This window comes from Triturus cristatus, chromosome 7 (assembly GCF_964204655.1).
Source record: "Triturus cristatus chromosome 7, aTriCri1.1, whole genome shotgun sequence".
Lineage (NCBI taxonomy): Eukaryota > Metazoa > Chordata > Amphibia > Caudata > Salamandridae > Triturus > Triturus cristatus.
Window position 1 is genome coordinate 1,646,385,338 of NC_140590.1, and position 17,974 is coordinate 1,646,403,311.

Genomic DNA, 17,974 nt, shown 5'->3' on the forward strand with positions numbered 1-17,974 from the left:
CCGAGACCTAAAAAGCAGCAATACATGTTGCCATTCAGTAGAAGACCTTTTCAAAGGTTGACTGGTCTTTGTTGTCAGCATATGCAATGATTTTAATTAGTTATGCATAATAATTTTGAACTTTAACTGACCACCATTCAGTAGGTTATTGCTTGCTGTCTATCTTTGTTAACGTGATACTATTGAGGTGAAACTATTTCTAAGACAGGGTTAACATGGCTAAAAAAAAGACAATGATTAAGCAATATTATGACAAAATGTGTCGCCTTATGTCCAAGCTTTTCCTTTCTTCACGCATAATTTAGTCACCCTACCACATAATCTAGTCGTCTCCGGTCGCATAATTAGAATGGCTTTGCTTTTTGTCTTGTGCTTTTCCTAGTACTTTCTGTTTTAGATTAATACTTCGATCCTTGAGCTAAACAGTTTCCATCACTCTAGGCTTGTGAAGAAACTATGTTGTGATATCAAAGTGGGGTCTGTGATCTGCCGGCTTCGTTAAACACACATCTCTGCAGCAGGCGCCCTACCCACTGAGCTATCGTTTCGGTTCAAATCAAAAGTCCCGTATGTGCCAAATGAAATCTAGATGTCGGAGCTGACCGGCGTCCCGAGGGGTGGAGGGGTTGCTCTGATGGGATGCGATGATGATGAAAGGTCGTGCATTCCCTGGGAGGGGCGGGTCTAATTAATGGCCGTACCCACTCTGAAGAGAAATGAGATCTGCGTCTCAGTACGAGCGCGCCTCAGCGAGCGGGAAGGTATTCGTCCACCCCCTCCGGCTGAAGGTGGGCAGGTCCAAGTGGCTAAAACATACAGACGCGCAGCCATCTACTCTGCGAGGCAGTCTCACTGCTTCCCGCTCACTCCCCAGCTGCAGCAGCCGGCCAGCAGCAGTCTGCCCTCAAGGCGCGACCGAAAAGGAAGTGAAGAAAGAGATATCAAGTGAGAGGAGGAATAAAAAGCAAAAGAGAAACGAGGGGAAGAATTAAAGGAAGGAAGAAAGAGCAAGCCACCAACAAGGAATAAAGGAAGGAGTACTTAAAGTTCGGGAAAAGAAACAAGAGTTTAAAGAGAAAGACACGGGAAGACAGGGTAGAAGGAGATAAAGCTGAAGAGAGAGAACAGATGCAGTGAAGGAAGGAACGAACCCGCAAAATAGCATGGTAAACGAAAGAGAAAAAAGAACGGCAAGGAAAAAATAAATTTAAGCAAAGAAAAAGAGGGAAGGTAGTAAGTCAGAAAATAAGATCAAAAGATCTTAAAAAAGAAACAAGCAAAGATTAAATAGAGGACAGCGATAAGGAATAAGGAAAGGAATACAAAGAAAGAAAAGAAACCCAAGAATACAGAAAATAGGGCAAATAAAAAAAAGAAGAAAACGATTACTAAAGATCAGACTCTCATCTGTGGATTCAACGGATTTCTTTAAACCGGACACCTGCGCTGCGAGACTCACTGTGCGATCAGAAGGTCGCCTAACCCGCGTGGCGAGACACCTCACTGCCGGACTTAGTCCCGGAGACTCCGAATGGGATGAAGTCGCAGCTCGCAGAGCCCCACAGGCAGCGCTCCGAGGTGCCGGCGGGCTCCGTGCAGTAGTAGGCGCTAACCCACCATGTACTTCTCCGTCTGCAGGGGGAGCCTCCTCTTCCTGCTCTGTGCCAGCATCGCGCCAGGTAAGTGGCGAGGGAGTGCGCGAGGAACCCCCAGTCTGTGGCGGGGCAGGAGGGTTTAACGTCGGGGGTGGTCTACATTTGAAAATGGAAGAGGGGTTCAACCTCAGACCTCCCCGGAGTACGATTGTGCCTCCCTACAGGAAATCTTAGGGCAAACTGTCCCCAAACTCGACACTTCTCCGAGAATCTAGAGGCTGGGCGGGGAAGGGGGTGTGACGGAGAAGCGTGTGGAGCGGGTACTACATGGGTGTAAAACTCAACACCTAAGTATGTTCCGCTAGTGTGTAAACTGCTTTTATGTTATACGTGATGATAGCGCTCAGACACCTTCAGACGAAGCGCTGTTGGGCAGTTGCCCCACCCAGGATTTATTATACTCGCCCGTATTCTTTCTGTGTTGGCACCGAATGTGATATCTCTCCCCCCCCCACTTCCAATTCCCAACACCCAACATGACCTCCACACTTCAAAACTTTCCCTTGTCCAATCTCTCCTATGTGTTATCAATTCTTGCCTTTAATAGCGCCTCCTGACATTGTGTTTCGACTTCACACCGCTGCACACGCGAAGCGATTAGTGCTATAAATGTTCAGCTCATATTTACGTCAATGGAAAGAAGGAGTCGTGCGAATCGGCGAATCCACATTATAGCTCCGCTCTTTGCTGCAGGCACATTATCCCACTGAGCTATATCTCCTTTAAGTGCAACACATTGCTTCTGCATGAGAGAATGGCAATTAGGATCGGCGCTGCATATTATCGGAGCCTATATCTAAGTCCCAGGCTACGCTCGCAAACTGGGAGTGTTACTCTTTGTCAGCTCCGCCCCCCACCCCGCAGCCTCCCCCCTCCAAGGCCCGCACACACCAGCTGAAGCCCAGATTGCTTTCACCAGGCGCCCCTTCAAGGCGAGGCCGCTTTGGAGATAGATTTGTGGTAGAGGAAGAAATCTCTGATCTGGAGGCCGCTGATAGCTTATCTCCCGTCAGAGCGTGACCTAGAGGGATGAATGCCGGCCGTGGGGGCTCGGCATCGTTCAAGCTGCCGCCATACAGCCACTTCAAGGCGCTGTATTGAATTGTTACCCATGAAACGAGCTCAAAGGTTCTACTCTCATCTTTTCAATCGTACACGCACCCCACTCTGATGCTGTGTCGGGCTGCGTGCACGTTTCCTATAAAAAATAAATGGATAAACCATTATTATTATTGTTAGTAAGTCCACGACTTCTTTAAACTATTTCGCAATATCCCTTTATCTCTCCTCCACAGCAGCAGGAGCCTGGCATGTGCACCTCTAATTACAGTTTCCATCTGTACGCACGGAGGCGCTTACATTGCGCGGAAATGCCCCCCCCCCAGCCCCTCCCCCTTTCCACGTGCCGTGGGCTCCTCACATCTTTATGTGGGTGCACTAGCCCACACTGGGCGTAGTTCGCGAAGTAGCACTTCGCAAAGCTACGCAAAGTGAAGTTCGCACTACGCGAGCTACGCGTAGCACTTCGCGAACTGCGAAGTAACATGTTCGCACTGTGCAAGATGTTGTTTTCAATGATTACACAGTGCGGACAAGCAACCGGCACTGTGCAATCATTGAAAATGGCATCTTGCACAGTGCGAGCTGTAGTTTTCTGCTGCTCGAGTAGATTTTTACTCGAGCTGCAGCTTTCTCAACGCGAACTGGTAGTTTCTCATCGCGAGCGGTCGCGAGCATACGCGACCCCTCGCAATGAGAAACCTGACCTTCTCGCGTTGGGAATCTCGCCGGGAGGTTTATTTTCCATGCTCGCGATCGCGAACAAGGAAAAAGTCTCGCCAGGATGTCATTTTGCTTGCTCGCGGTCGCCAACTTGACGTTGAGGACCGCGAGCAAGCAAAAAATGACCGCAGCACTACGCAACACTACGCTACGCGTGTTCGCACTGTGCTACGTGCAGTTCGCGTAGTGCGAAGTAGCGCGAACTTCGCAAACTACGCGAGCGTAGCGTAGTGCTTCGCCCAGGCCTACGAGTCTCCATGACCCGTGACGCCGCACACTGTCCATGGTTCTGAAGCACTCACACTGCCTGCCCAGTGAGGCGATTCGGCTCACACTGCCCTGAGGCACTGGCCCAACACACACTCTACGGAATACTCACACTGCCTGTCCAGTGAGGCTTATCGGCTCACACTGCCCTGACCCCTCCCCCTAACACTGTCAATGGGGCACTCACACTGTCTGCCTTGAGGCCCCAGCTCCCCTCACACTATGTATGAGACACTCACACTGTCCTCCTTGGGGCCCCAACCCCACTCACACTATCTATGGCCTGGGGCCTTAACACCCTCAGCCTATCTACGGGGCACTCACACTGTCTGCCCTGGAGCCCTAACCCCTTACTATCTAAGGGACGCCCACACTGCCTGCCCGGAGGGTCTAACCCCATCACACTTCCCATGATCCTGAGACACTCACACTGCCCACTTGTTCCGGGCTCCTCACATTGTCTGTTTATAGGTTCATAGTTCCACGCTTACTTTCCGTGCCCATGAACCCGTCTGCTGTCCATGGTCCTGGGATACTCGCTCTGTTTGTCCCTGGGGCTTAATCCGCTCCCATTGGGCCTGGAGACCCTCACCCCGTCACACTCACTGTCCGTATCCCATAAACACTTCACGCGGTCCATGAGTTCTGAGGCATTCACACTGTCCACTGTCTAGAGAGCCACAGATTGTCTCTCCACCCTCCCGGATCACTCACGCTGTCAGCGGGACCCGAGACCCTCACACTGTATGTCCACTGTCCAGAGACCCTCACACTGCCTGTCCCCTGCCCAGATCAGTGATACTGTCTACGGGCCCAGGGACCCTCACACTGTGTGTCCACTGTCCAGAGACCCTCACACTCTCTGTCCACTGTCCCAGATCACTCACACTGTCTGCAGGTCCAGAGACCCTCACACTGTGTGTCCACTGTCCAGAGACCCTCACACTCTCTGTCCACTGTCCCAGATCACTCACACTGTCTGCAGGTCCAGAGACCCTCACACTGTGTGTCCACTGTCCAGAGACCCTCACACTTTCTGTCCACTGTCCCAGATCACTCACACTGTCTGCAGGTCCAGAGACCCTCACACTGTGTGTCCACTGTCCAGAGACCCTCACACTGCCTCTCCATGGTTCCTGACCACTCACACTGCTTTTGAGTTAGTGGCCCACGCATTGTGTATGGGTGCAGGGTAGGGGTGGGCGTAACTCGCATAATCACGTGTAGTGTAATCATGAGGAATTACCCCCAAAATCTGCAAGATTATGTGGAATTAAATGAGCGGAGCGGATCTCCATTAAACGCTATTTTCTTAGCGCAAAAATGCCCAGAGGACGCAAGAATACGTTTTACACTAAGAAGCAGCACTAAATACAAGAGACCATGACTAATGAGGAGGCTAAATGTGCTCTGGGGGTACAATCATTTACCCTAAATTACTCTTAAATAAGCGAGCGGGTGCAATCACATTATTAGCAGTAATTTTGCGTCAAAGAGTAGCGCAGAGTTGACAAAATCAATCTGGCACAATTGCAGACCCCTCACACTGTGAATGGGTCCTCACCAGCTCACATTTCCAGCCCATTGGCCCTAAACCCCTCACACTGTCAATGCCCCATAAACCCTTCATACCCTCCATCGTCCTGTCTACTTACACTGTCCATCATGAAGAACATGTACGGTGCAGAACCCCTCACACTGTCCAGCGGCCCTCTTCCAATCACACAGATTTTGTGCAGAACCCCTCACACTGTCTGTCTATGGACCCTCATTCACTTAAACTGTGTACGGTGCAGAACCCCTCACACTATCCATCGAGGGGCCCTCATCCACTCACACTGCATATAGTGCAGAACCCCTCACACTGTCCATGCCCCATGAACCCTTCATACCCTCCATCGTCCTGACTACTTACACTGTCCATCATGGAGAACGTGTACGGTGCAGAACCCCTCACACTGTCTGTCTAGGGGCCATCACCCACTTACACTGCGTCTGGTGCAGAACCACTCTGAATGTCTGTCCAGGGTCCCGCATCCACTCACACTCCATACAGTGCAGAATCCCTCACACTGTCAGTCCACAGGACCTCATCCACTCACACTGTGGATGGTGCAGAACCCCTCACACTGTCTGCCCAGGGTCCCGCATCCACTCACACTCCATACAGTGCAGAATCCCTCGGACTGTCCAGGGGGCCCTCAGTCACTCACTCTGAAACGGTGCAGAACCCCTCAGACTGTCTGTCCAAGGGCCCTAGTCCACTCGCACTGCGTACAGTGCAAACCTCCTCACACTGTCAGTCCACGAGACCTCATCCACTCACACGGTGGATGGTGCAGAACCCCTCACACTGTCTGCCCAGGGGCCCTCACCCACTCACACTGCATACTGTGAAGACCCCCTCACACAGTCTGTCCAGGGGCCCTCATTCGCTCACATTGCATGTGCTGCAGAACCCCTCAGACTGTCTGTCCAGGGTCCCTCATCCACTCACACTCCATACAGTGCAGAATCCTTCGGACTGTCCAGGGGGCCCTCAGTCACTCACTCTGCATACGGTGCAGAACCCCTCAGACTGTCTGTCCAAGGGCCCTAGTCCACTCGCACTGCGTACAGTGCAAACCTCCTCACACTGTCAGTCCACGAGACCTCATCCACTCACACCGTGGATGGTGCAGAACCCCTCACACTGTCTGCCCAGGGGCCCTCACCCACTCACACTGCATACTGTGAAGACCCCCTCACACAGTCTGTCCAGGGGCCCTCACTCGCTCACATTGCATGTGGTGCAGAACCCCTCAGACTGTCTGTCCAGGGTCTCTCACCCACTTACACTGCGTCTGGTGCATAACCCCTCACACTGTCTGTCCAGGGGCCTTAACCTACTTACATTGCGTCTGGTGCAGAACCCCTCACACTGTCTGCCCAGGGGCCCGCATCCACTCACATTGCATGTGGTGCAGAACCCCTCACACTGGCTGTCCAAGGGCTTCCTCACCCACTTACACTGCGTCTGGTGCAGAGCCCCTCACACTGTCTGCCCTGGGGCCCTCACCCACTCGCACTGCATACTGTGCAGAACACCTCACACTGGCTGTCCAAGGGCTTCCTCACCCACTTACACTGCGTCTGGTGCAGAGCCCCTCACACTGTCTGCCCTGGGGCCCTCACCCACTCGCACTGCATACTGTGCAGAACACCTCACACTGGCTGTCTAAGGACCCTCACCCACTTACACTGTGTCTGGTGCAGAACCCCTCACACTCTCTGTCCAGGGTCCTTCATCCGCTCACATTGCATGTGGTGCAGAACCCCTCAGACTGTCTGTCCAGGGTTCCTCATCCACTTACACTGCGTCTGGTGCAGAACCCCTCACACTGTCTGTCCAGGGGCCTTCACCCACTTACACTGCATCTGGTGCAGAATCCCTCAGAATGTCTGTCCAGGGTCCCGCATCCACTCACACTCCATACAGTGCAGAATCCCTCACACTGTCTGTCCAGGGGTCCTCACCCACTTACACTGCGTCTGGTGCAGAACCCCTCACACTGTCTGTCCAGGGGCCCTCATCCGCTCACATTGCATGTGGTGCAGAACTCCTCAGACTGTCTGTCCAGGGTCCCTCATCCACTCACACTTCATAGAGTGCAGAATCCCTCACACTGTCTGTCCAGGGGTCCTCACCCACTTACACTGTGTCTGGTGCAGAACCCCTCACACTGTCTGTCCAGGGGCCCTCATCCGCTCACATTGCATGTGGTACAGAACCCCTCATACTGTCTGACAAGGGTCCCTTCTCCACTCACACTCCATACAGTGCAGAATCCCTCGGACTGTCCAGGGGGCCCGCAGTCATTCACTCTGCATACGGTGCAGAACCCCTCAGACTGTCTGTTCAAGGGCCCTAGTCCACTCGCACTGTGTACAGTGCAAACCCCCTCACACTGTCAGTCCACAGGACAACATCCACTCACACCGTGGATGGTGCAGATTGCAGAACCCCTCACACTGTCTGCCCAGGGGCCCTCACCCACTCACACTGCATACTGTGAAGACCCCCTCACACAGTCTGTCCAGGGGCCCTCATTCGCTCACATTGCCTGTGGTGCAGAACCCCTCAGACTGTCTGTCCAGGGTCCCTCACCCACTTACACTGCATCTGGTGCAGAACCCCTCACACTGTCTGCCCAGGGGCCCTCATCCGCTCACATTGCATGTGGTGCAGAACCCCTCACACTGTCTGTCCAGGGGCCCTCATCCGCTCACATTGCATACTGTGCAGATCCCCTCACACTGGTTGTCCAAGGGCTTCCTCACCCACTTACACTGCGTCTGGTGCAGAACCCCTCACACTGTCTGTCCAGGGTTCCTCATCCGCTCACATTGCATGTGGTGCAGAACCCCTCAGACTGTCTGTCCAGGGTTCCTCATCCACTTACACTGCATCTGGTGCAGAACCCCTCACACTGTCTGTCCAGGGGCCTTCACCCACTTACACTGCATCTGGTGCAGAACCCCTCAGAATGTCTGTCCAGGGTCCCGCATCCACTCACACTCCATACAGTGCAGAATCCCTCACAATGTCTGTCCAGGGGTCCTCACCCACTTACACTGCGTCTGGTGCAGAACCCCTCACACTGTCTGTCCAGGAGCCCTCATCCGCTCACATTGCATGTGGTGCAGAACCCCTCAGACTGTCTGTCCAGGGTCCCTCATCCACTCACACTTCATAGAGTGCAGAATCCCTCACACTGTCTGTCCAGGGGTCCTCACCCACTTAAACTGCGTCTGGTGCAGAACCCCTCACACTGTCTTTCCAGGGGCCCTCATCCGCTCACATTGCATGTGGTACAGAACCCCTCATACTGTCTGTCCAGGGTCCCTTCTCCACTCACACTCCATACAGTGCAGAATTCCTCGGACTGTCCAGGGGGCCCGCAGTCATTCACTCTGCATACGGTGCAGAACCCCTCAGACTGTCTGTCCAAGGGCCCTAGTCCACTCGCACTGTGTACAGTGCAAACCCCCTCACACTGTCAGTCCACAGGACCTCATCCACTCACACCGTGGATGGTGCAGAACCCCTCACAGCTGTCTGCCCAGGGGCCCTCACCCACTCACACTGCATACTGTGAAGACCCCCTCACACAGTCTGTCCAGGGGCCCTCATTCGCTCACATTGCCTGTGGTGCAGAACCCCTCAGACTGTCTGTCCAGGGTCCCTCACCCACTTACACTGCATCTGGTGCAGAACCCCTCACACTGTCTGTCCAGGGGCCTTCACCCACTTACATTGCGTCTGGTGCAGAACCCCTCACACTGTCTGCCCAGGGGCCCTCATACGCTCACATTGCATGTGGTGCAGAACCCCTCACACTGTCTGTCCAGGGGCCCTCATCCGCTCACATTGCATAGTGTGCAGATCCCCTCACACTGGTTATCCAAGGGCTTCCTCATCCTCACCCACTTACACTGCATCTGGTGCAGAACCCCTCACACTGTCTGTCCAGGGGCCCTCATCCGCTCACATTGCATAGTGTGCAGATCCCCTCACACTGGTTATCCAAGGGCTTCCTCATCCTCACCCACTTACACTGCATCTGGTGCAGAACACCTCACACTGGCTGTCCAAGGGCCCTCACCCACTTACACTGCGTCTGGTGCAGAACCCCTCACACTCTCTGTCCAGGGTCCCTCGTCCGCTCACATTGCATGTGGTGCAGAACCCCTCAGACTGTCTGTCCAGGGTTCCTCATCCACTTACACTGCATCTGGTGCAGAACCCCTCACACTGTCTGTCCAGGGGCCTTCACCCACTTACACTGCGTCTGGTGCAGAACCCCTCAGAATGTCTGTCCAGGGTCCCGCATCCACTCACACTCCATACAGTGCAGAATCCCTCACACTGTCTGTCCAGGGGTCCTCACCCACTTACACTGCATCTGGTGCAGAACCCCTCACACTGTCTGTCCAGGGGCCCTCATCCGCTCACATTGCATGTGGTGCAGAACCCCTCACACTGTCTGCCCAGGGGCCCTCACCCACTCGCACTGCATACTGTGCAGAACCCCTCACACTGGCTGTCAGGAGCCCTCATCTGTTCACACCACGTATGGTGCAGAACTCTTCACACTGTGGGCTGTCATGCATTCACAGGGTCCGCCCGAGGGCCCTAAACACACAACACTGTTCCCTCAGCTCTTCACAGTGTCCATGGGTCTTGAGTCACTCACACTGTGCACTGGGCCCCTCACTTTTTCTGGTTAAGGTGTTCAAAAATTCATACTGTTTAAGGGGTCTAAATCCTCACACTAGCTATCCATTTTCTGTGATCCACTCACACTGTCCATGGTCCTGATTCACTCAGCTCTTTTCATTTGCCCTAAAGCCAATACACCTCCTGTCCAAGGTGCCTGAGCCCTCACTCTGTCTCATGGACCCTCATCAGTTCACAGTTTATGCCCAAGGGTCCCAAAATACCTCACACTGTCCATGATCCTGAGACCATCACCCTGTGTTTTCATTGGCACTAAAGTGTTAAAAAAAACTCTCTTTGGTGCCTGGGCTCTGACACTTTCTATTAGTGAAAATCCCTTACACTTAGGGCCCTATTATGACGTAAATTGGAAAGCCTCTGACCACAGGTCGGAGGCTTTCCGACTTACATCGTTGGTTTCAAATCTGACAGCATCATTACATGAAAGCTGTCGGATTTGAAACTGGCCGGTTGGACCCACTGGCTTCTGACGGGCTCAAGGCGTTTACGCCATAGGGATTATGATGTTGGTTTCCGAAAGACTTTTCATGCTGGGCTTTCCAACATGAAAAGCCTGTCAGAAAGCGACTTTGGGGGCCCCTAGCAGGCCCCCCTACCACGGTGCCCTGTGGTTGGAGGCCTTGGGGGCACCTATGGACACCCCTGTTAATGGCTGCACTGCGTGGCAGGCACCGGTGCAGGGATTAATGAAAAAATCTATTTCTCTATGGGAGCTTGAGATACGACTGGTTCACGGCCACAGCACATGCTCCCGTAGAGAACTGGGAGTGTGCGACCCACCATGTGCTGTCGAATCCTAATAATGCAGTCGGGACCACCGACCGGAGGTCAGTCAGACCCAATTCCGCAGCGGTTTCGGACGGACGCAAGTCAGCGTGACATCGTAAAGAGGGCCTTACTGCTCACGAGCCCTCATTCATTCACAGTGTCTGCTAAAGGGACCCTAAGCCCCTCACACTGCCCTGTTCTGTGAACTCTTCACAGTGCCCATGGGTCTTGAGTCTCTCCCACTGTACACCTGTCTCGAACCTCTCACCATATCTGTTTTAGGGTTATGATTCCCTCACACTGCCTATTCATACTCAGTGAAACCCCCACACTGTCCATGGTGCTGAGACACTTGCACTGTCTTTCCACTGGTCGTAACGCCGTTCAATGGGCTATCGGTGGTGCCCGAGCTCTCACACTGTGTATGGGTGCAGGCCTCTCACACTGACTGTTTAAGCACCCTTATCCGCCCAAGCTATATCTAAAACCACCAAAGTCACTCCGCTCTGTCTGTCTATGAGTCGTGAACCCTTTACACTATCTGCCCCTGGGCACTTCACCCTTCACACTAGTTGTCCATTGGCCCTCCACTTTTCGTGCTGTCAATGGGCTCTCCACCCTTCACACTATCCTGTCAATGGGCCATCCACCCTTCACACTATCTGTTCTCCTGCCCTCCACCATTCACACTATCTGTCGATGGACCCTACATCTAGCACAATATCTGTCTACAAGTTCCGAACCCCTCACGCTGTCCCAAAATTCCCTCACTCTCCACATGCTCCACTCCTCACCCTCTCTGGATAGTGAAAGCTCCTTGTGCTCAGTGACGTAGCTAGTGTGTCATGGGCCCTATGGCAAGGAAGGAAATAGGGCGCCTAGTTGCTGTTTACTATGTGAAATATAGCTATGCTCATGATTCAGAGGGCCCCTCAGGCTTCTGGCTCCGGTGCCACTGAACCTGATGTACCAACGGAACCTATGCTCCTACCCACACTGTCCGTGCTCACCACTTTCCTTGCCCTCGTTCAAATTTTCAGTAAGGATCGCGGCGCTATGTTCTTAAACAGTGGCGCCATGAAGCCCCCCATATAGCAGCTAGAGCGGGGTTGCAACTGGGCCACTAAAAGCTGTTTAGCACTTTAGGTTCTCCGCTGTCTAAGGTCTGCAGACAATAGCTATTAAATAACACAGTAAGGGAACACGGGGTGTTGGCTGACAAATGAGACAAGCACAGTAAAGGATACAGAGAAACAACAGAAACTATGCAAATGTGGAAAAAAGGAGGAAGAGGCAGAGGCAAATAGTAAGAAAAAGCAGGCTGGAGAATAATTCGAAAGAAAAAGCATGACAGCAAGAAAAGAAAGAAGGATTGATAGAGAGAAGAATAAAGGGGAAAGAAAAGTCAGGAGGTTGAAGGGAATGAAGATTGAAATTAAGGGAGTATCGAAAGAGTGGGATTGGAAAGAATGTAAAGAAATGTAAAAGGGAGGATGAAAAGACTGAAAGGTGAAACGAAGGTAGGTAGAAAGGGTTAAAGGATGCTGGATGGGAGAGTGAATGGATGGATGGATGGATAACAGGCGAATGGACCAATGCATGGAGTAATGGTAAAAGGCTAGATTGATTGGTAGACGAAAGGATGAATAGTTGGAGAGGTGAAGAATGAATGGATAGATGGATGGATGGATGGATGAATGAATGGGTAAAAGGGTAGATCGATTGGTGGATGAACAGCTGGAAAGGTTAAGAATGAATGAATGGATGGGCGAATGAATGAATGGGTAAAAGGGTAGATTGATTGGTGGATGAACAGCTAGAAAGGCAAAGAATGAATGAATGGATGGATGAATGAGTAAAAGGGTAGATCAATTGGTAGATGAACAGCTAGAAAGGTGGAGAATGAATGAATGAATTAATTAATTAATTAATTAATGGGTAAAAGGGTGGGTGGATTATTGGAGGAGAGGATTGATAGTTGGAAGGATGAAGGCTGAATGGATGGAGTAAATGATGAAATAATCCTTAACACATTGATGAAATGAAATGTGAAAGAAACTGTTTTAGGGTGGCTCAAGCTCACTAGTTTTGCTCACCAGTAGAGGTGTTGGTCAAAGTGGGTGTGTGTATTTTCACACTACAGCTACTGCCTTGTTGCTAAAGCTCACCAAACAGTCCTCAAACCTCTGATCACCACCCTGTTTGTGTGGTGAAGCTCCCCACACTGTTCACGTGCTGCACGCTCCTTGCACTCTCTCTCCACGTGTGCACCGAGCTCCTCGCGCCGTCTGACTTGTGCTTCCTCAAGTGGCTGAAGAGGTACACGCGTAAGAACACGTAATAAGAAATATCTGAAAGTCAAGTTCCTCTGCCCAGCCAATGAGAAACTCGCAGAAGTCGTTCACTGTAACCCTTGCGCGGCGTGTCACTCAAATTGCACTTGCGACGACCCTTGTGATTCAATTCAAGCAGACTTTCCACTTGCCATCCTGTCCCACGCCTCGAGCCCTGGCGCATTACATGACTGTAGATTGTTCACTTTCAATGTGATCGTTCCCTGATCCTTAAATGTCATAGGTCAATTTCTGTAGCGGGTTAGTTGATCGTTCTCATCACGTTTTCGTCACCTCTAGTGATCATCGATTTGTGGTGAAATAGCTCAAAAGGCTGTGAAAGGCTGTCTCAGCCTTTCATCCTTCCATCTCCCTGGAAGGAGTTAGAATACAGATGTATGTCATGGCATTGAAAATGAATGCGTCCAATAACACATAATATTTAGAGTAAATGCATATTGACACCTTTATAACTAGAGTGCTAGGATTACATTTCAGGTTATTTCCACAGCACAGCAAAAGTGGCATGAGAAAAACAGCTTGAAGTGCCCCACAGATAACTTGTGAAAATTGCACGAGAAAACAACTCTTCTAATAGTCAGGAGAACTCTTCAATGTGATTTTACCTTAGGTTTTAACTCTGTCAATCCTGGTTTTTGTTGAGTGCCTTTTGTGACAATGAATACACATGAAAAAGTGCCATGGCATTAACCATATATGCAGATGTGCTGAATGTAATATGCTATTTATAACCTTTGTTGAGAGAGGGGAGGGGCACCATGACTCATGAGAGATGTGCGATCTGTATCTATGCTACACCTGAAACGCATGTGCTATAAGCTAGTAGCAGCTGTCAAGCAGATGACGTGAATGTGGGTAGACAGGAGACAACTGCTTGCTCCATAAATAGAGTGTGTTGGATTCCCATTACCAGTAGAAGCCGGAGGCTGGGTCCATCCATCATAAATACAATATTGTCTGCCGAGCCTCCAATCAGCAAAGCTGGAAAAGTCGGGGTAAAAGCAGAGCAAGAAGGCGGGAATGTCCGAAATATGGCCAGTGGCTTAGCTAGACCTCATGCTGCCCGTGGCGGTAACTGCTTTTGCGCCCAGCTGCAGGTAAGGGGGATGCAGGCTCCGCGATGGCCGCAGGTAAGAGCGGGGAGTGGGGGGGGCACGGCCACAAAAGTTCGTGCCACCCGGGGAGGACCATCCCCCCACCCCCTCTTGCTATGCCACTGACTATGGCAGGAGCCGTGGAAACTATCCACAGCTAGGTCGAGCAGTGCAACTATGGTCAGTCGGAAGTCTTTCTCCCTGCGGACGGCAAATTAATTTGTAAAACTGCTTTGGGTGAGGATGCGTCTGGTAGGACTAGTGCTTTAAATGGGCAGGCCTTTTCTAATGAGCGCGAACTGTTCCTCTCCTATTGGAAAGAAGTGCCCATTTAAAGTTTGGTGGTCAGAGAGGTGTGGCGCAGCGACCGGAGATGCTGACTCTGGAGCACTGGGCTCATGGTTCGATCCTTGGCAGTTCAGCTCAGCACCATGTGACTCTGGGTAATAGCTCAGTTAATCTCCCCGACGGCCCCAGCGCTTTGAAACACTAAGAGGTGATATGTTTGCGCTTTACAAATAGATATTATTATTCTAATAATTACGGTGTAACCCACTGGAAACTATTACACACAACTCTTCGAGTTTCCCACAAGACAGAGAGATCAGAGGCTTATTATGACTCCAAGCAAAACCAAAGTAAATTCATAATTATAGGCATACCCTGCCAACTTAGGGCGAACAAAGCAAAACCTAAGTTGGCAGGGTATGCCCAGACGTGGGTCCCTTGCTTACTTTGCCACTGGATTCAAGTAAGCCTGGCTGATGACGGCTGATTAGCCAGAAACCGGTCCCAGGATGCTTGTTTGCGGTCCAGGGAAGACATAGCTTGGCAGTTCGGGCTGGACTGTTCCCATGAGGCACAGGGTCAGACTGATTTGCATATGGCCATGTCTGAACTGGGGTGGCGGAGTGAGCTAAAGAATGATGATGGATTAAACCCAGATCAGTTGACTGGGGGTGAGTGCTTGCAATGTTCAACACTCCGTCCATCATCCCCTTTGGTTTTGCTTTGTTCACCCTAAGTTGGCAGGGTATGCCCAGACGTGGGTCCCTTGCTCACTTTGCCACTGGATTTAAGATAGCCTGGCTGATGAGGGTTATGAACCCGAAACCGGACCCAGGATGCTTGTTTCCGGTCCAGGGAAGACATGGCTTGGCAGTTCGGGCTGGACTGTTCCCATGAGGCACAGGGTCAGACTGATTTGCATATGGCCATGTCTGAACTGGGGTGGCAGAGTGGGCTAAAGAACGGTGATGGATCAAACCCAGATCAGTTGACTGGGGGTGAGTGCTTGCAATGTTCAACACTTTGTCCATCATCCCCTTTGGTTTTGCTTATTATGACTCCAGCCATTGAAGATACGGCTAGAGCCACTGGAATTTGCAATTCTGTGGCCACAGCAGCTTGCACATAATTATGAATTTACTGCACTTGCTACAGTACAGAACCCACCATCTGCTGAACAATATACATATTTCAAAAAGAACAATAAACTATTTGTTTCTAACCTAATTGTATCAAAAGTTACTTAAAAAAGCACCACTCAGGGTGCAGCACAGTTTCAGACCCTCTGTGAATATAACTGGTCACATTTCAGGTGATGATTGGTGTAATGAGGTCTTAAATTGGTACTAATGGTGTGGGTGTGCGTAAAAATTATAAAATAGCAAATGCTGCAACAGAATGTGCCTTTTATTGCTGTAAAAGTTACTCAACACTGACTCATGATTTGGTCCTTAGTTGCCTGACATAATTTCAGTGGCTCAGGTCAAAGAGAAGACCTAGCCAACCATTGCCACAGCTAAGTAAAATTTCATATCATTGTAAGTTTCCCTAGGCAAGTGTTTATCCAGGGGGCTCAATGTCACTGGGAATCGAAGCTAACTTTCTAGTCGTAGATTTTCATGTAACAACTTAGTACATTCTGTGTGGTGTTTTTATGTCAGTTCAGTTGAAGAATGTTTAAAAGAAGACAATTACAATTGTACATAAAGGGGAAATTTGGGTCTATGCTGATGTTCAGACATCTGTTGACCTCACGGATTCAATGATGTCACTTGTCTGCTCCCTTAAGGCATGCAATTTAAATGCACTGCATGCATTATGTAGCCAAGTTCTTCATCTCTGCCTCAGAGCTATGGAATGCTATTGGGATGCCCTTTCTTTACATGGTTAACAGTACTATGAAAAGCTATCAGATAATCATTACAGAAATAATCAATTCACCACTGCAAAATGTGGTGTTTCTCTCTCTAGTCTGTTGCAAAAGTAGCTCATGAATATCAGAAATACACTCAGCTACAACATAGACAGGCACCTGGACCCTACTACCTGCATTAGCATTCTAAATTCAATCTAACAAGCATTGTGGAAAGTGCACAGATTGGAGAGGGGAGTAGGGATATTTTACTATTCTAACTCCAAATGACAACCGTAGAAGATAGTGCCCACACCGGGACGTGGCTGTAGGGGTCATGTTTACTATTCTGAGATGAATCTAATAAAAGCAGGGAAAAGTGCAGACATTGCAGGGGGGTATATTAACTATTACAACTCTAATCTAACATCTAGCTTTACTATCCAAACAAACATAGGAAAAACTGTTAACAATGGGGTTCAGTTTGCTATTCTAACTTCAATTTAACATTGGGAAAGGGAATTCATGAGGAGATCGGGGCGGGGGAGGGAGGGTTGTCAGGTTTAATATTCTTACTCCATTCTAATAAACATTTTGAAAAGTGCATAGATTGGGGAGGGGAGTAGGGGCTGAAGAAAGTGCATACATTGGAAGGTGGCTTTAGTAGTAGTTTTTTCTACCATTCTAAGACATATCAAATAAACATCAGGGAAAGTACATACAGTGGGGGCATATGTACTATTCTAACTCTAATCTAACGTCTAACTTTACTATTTTAACAAACATAGGAAAACTGTTAACAGTGAGGTTCAGATTTCCTATTCTAACTCCAATCTAACAAACATTGGGGAAAGTACATATATTGGGGGAGAACGGGAAGGGAAGGTAGGACAGTTTTCAGGTTTACCACTCATTCTCCATTCTAAAAAACATTGCGGAATGTGCATGTGTTGTGGGTAATATTTACAATTCCAATAGCAATCCAACAAACTTTAGGAAAGTGCATCAATTGGAGGTCATATGACCTATTCTAACTCCAATCTAACAAACATTGGGGAAAGTGCATAGATTAGGGGCAGCATATTACCTTATCTTACTACAATGTAGCAAACACTGGGCAAGGTGCATACATTGGGGGGGCATTGCCAGATTTACTATACTAACTCCACTCTAACAAACATTGGGGAATGTCCATACATTGGGGGTTAAGATTAACTATTCTAACTCCGATCTAAGAAACATTGGGAAAAGTGCATACTTGATAGGGAGAATAAGGTGGAGAAGGGTTAGTGATAGTTGCTATCCTAACTCCAAATAAGAAACATTAGGGAAAGTTCATGAATTAAGAGGGTCACACTTACTTTTCAACAGTCAAACAAACATTGGGAAAAGTGCACAAAGTGCAGGGAGGGCATATTTACTATTCTATCTCAAATCAAACAAATATTGTGGAAAGTACATACATTTGGCAGTCTTATTTATTATATAGTCTGATTTACTATTCTAACTCTAGTCTAACAAACACTGAGAAAAGTGCATATGTTGGGTGGTCATATTTAGGATATTAATCAGACAAACATTGGGGAAAGTGCTTACATTGAAGAGGGAATATTTAGTATTCTAACTCCAATTTT

At 49.7% G+C, this 17,974-nt stretch overlaps 1 protein-coding gene across 1 annotated transcript in view; it reads left to right on the top strand.

The window, feature by feature from the left end:
- Nucleotides 1–851: 851 nt before the first annotated feature.
- CHRNA4 (cholinergic receptor nicotinic alpha 4 subunit) overlaps nt 852–17,974 on the top strand; it is a 254,927-nt gene continuing 237,804 nt past the window's right edge. The window contains exon 1 of the mRNA XM_085619697.1: nt 852–1,679. Within this exon, the coding sequence (XP_085475823.1) occupies nt 1,619–1,679 (61 nt within the window). The 5' untranslated portion in view covers nt 852–1,618. The remainder of the gene's footprint in view (nt 1,680–17,974) is intronic.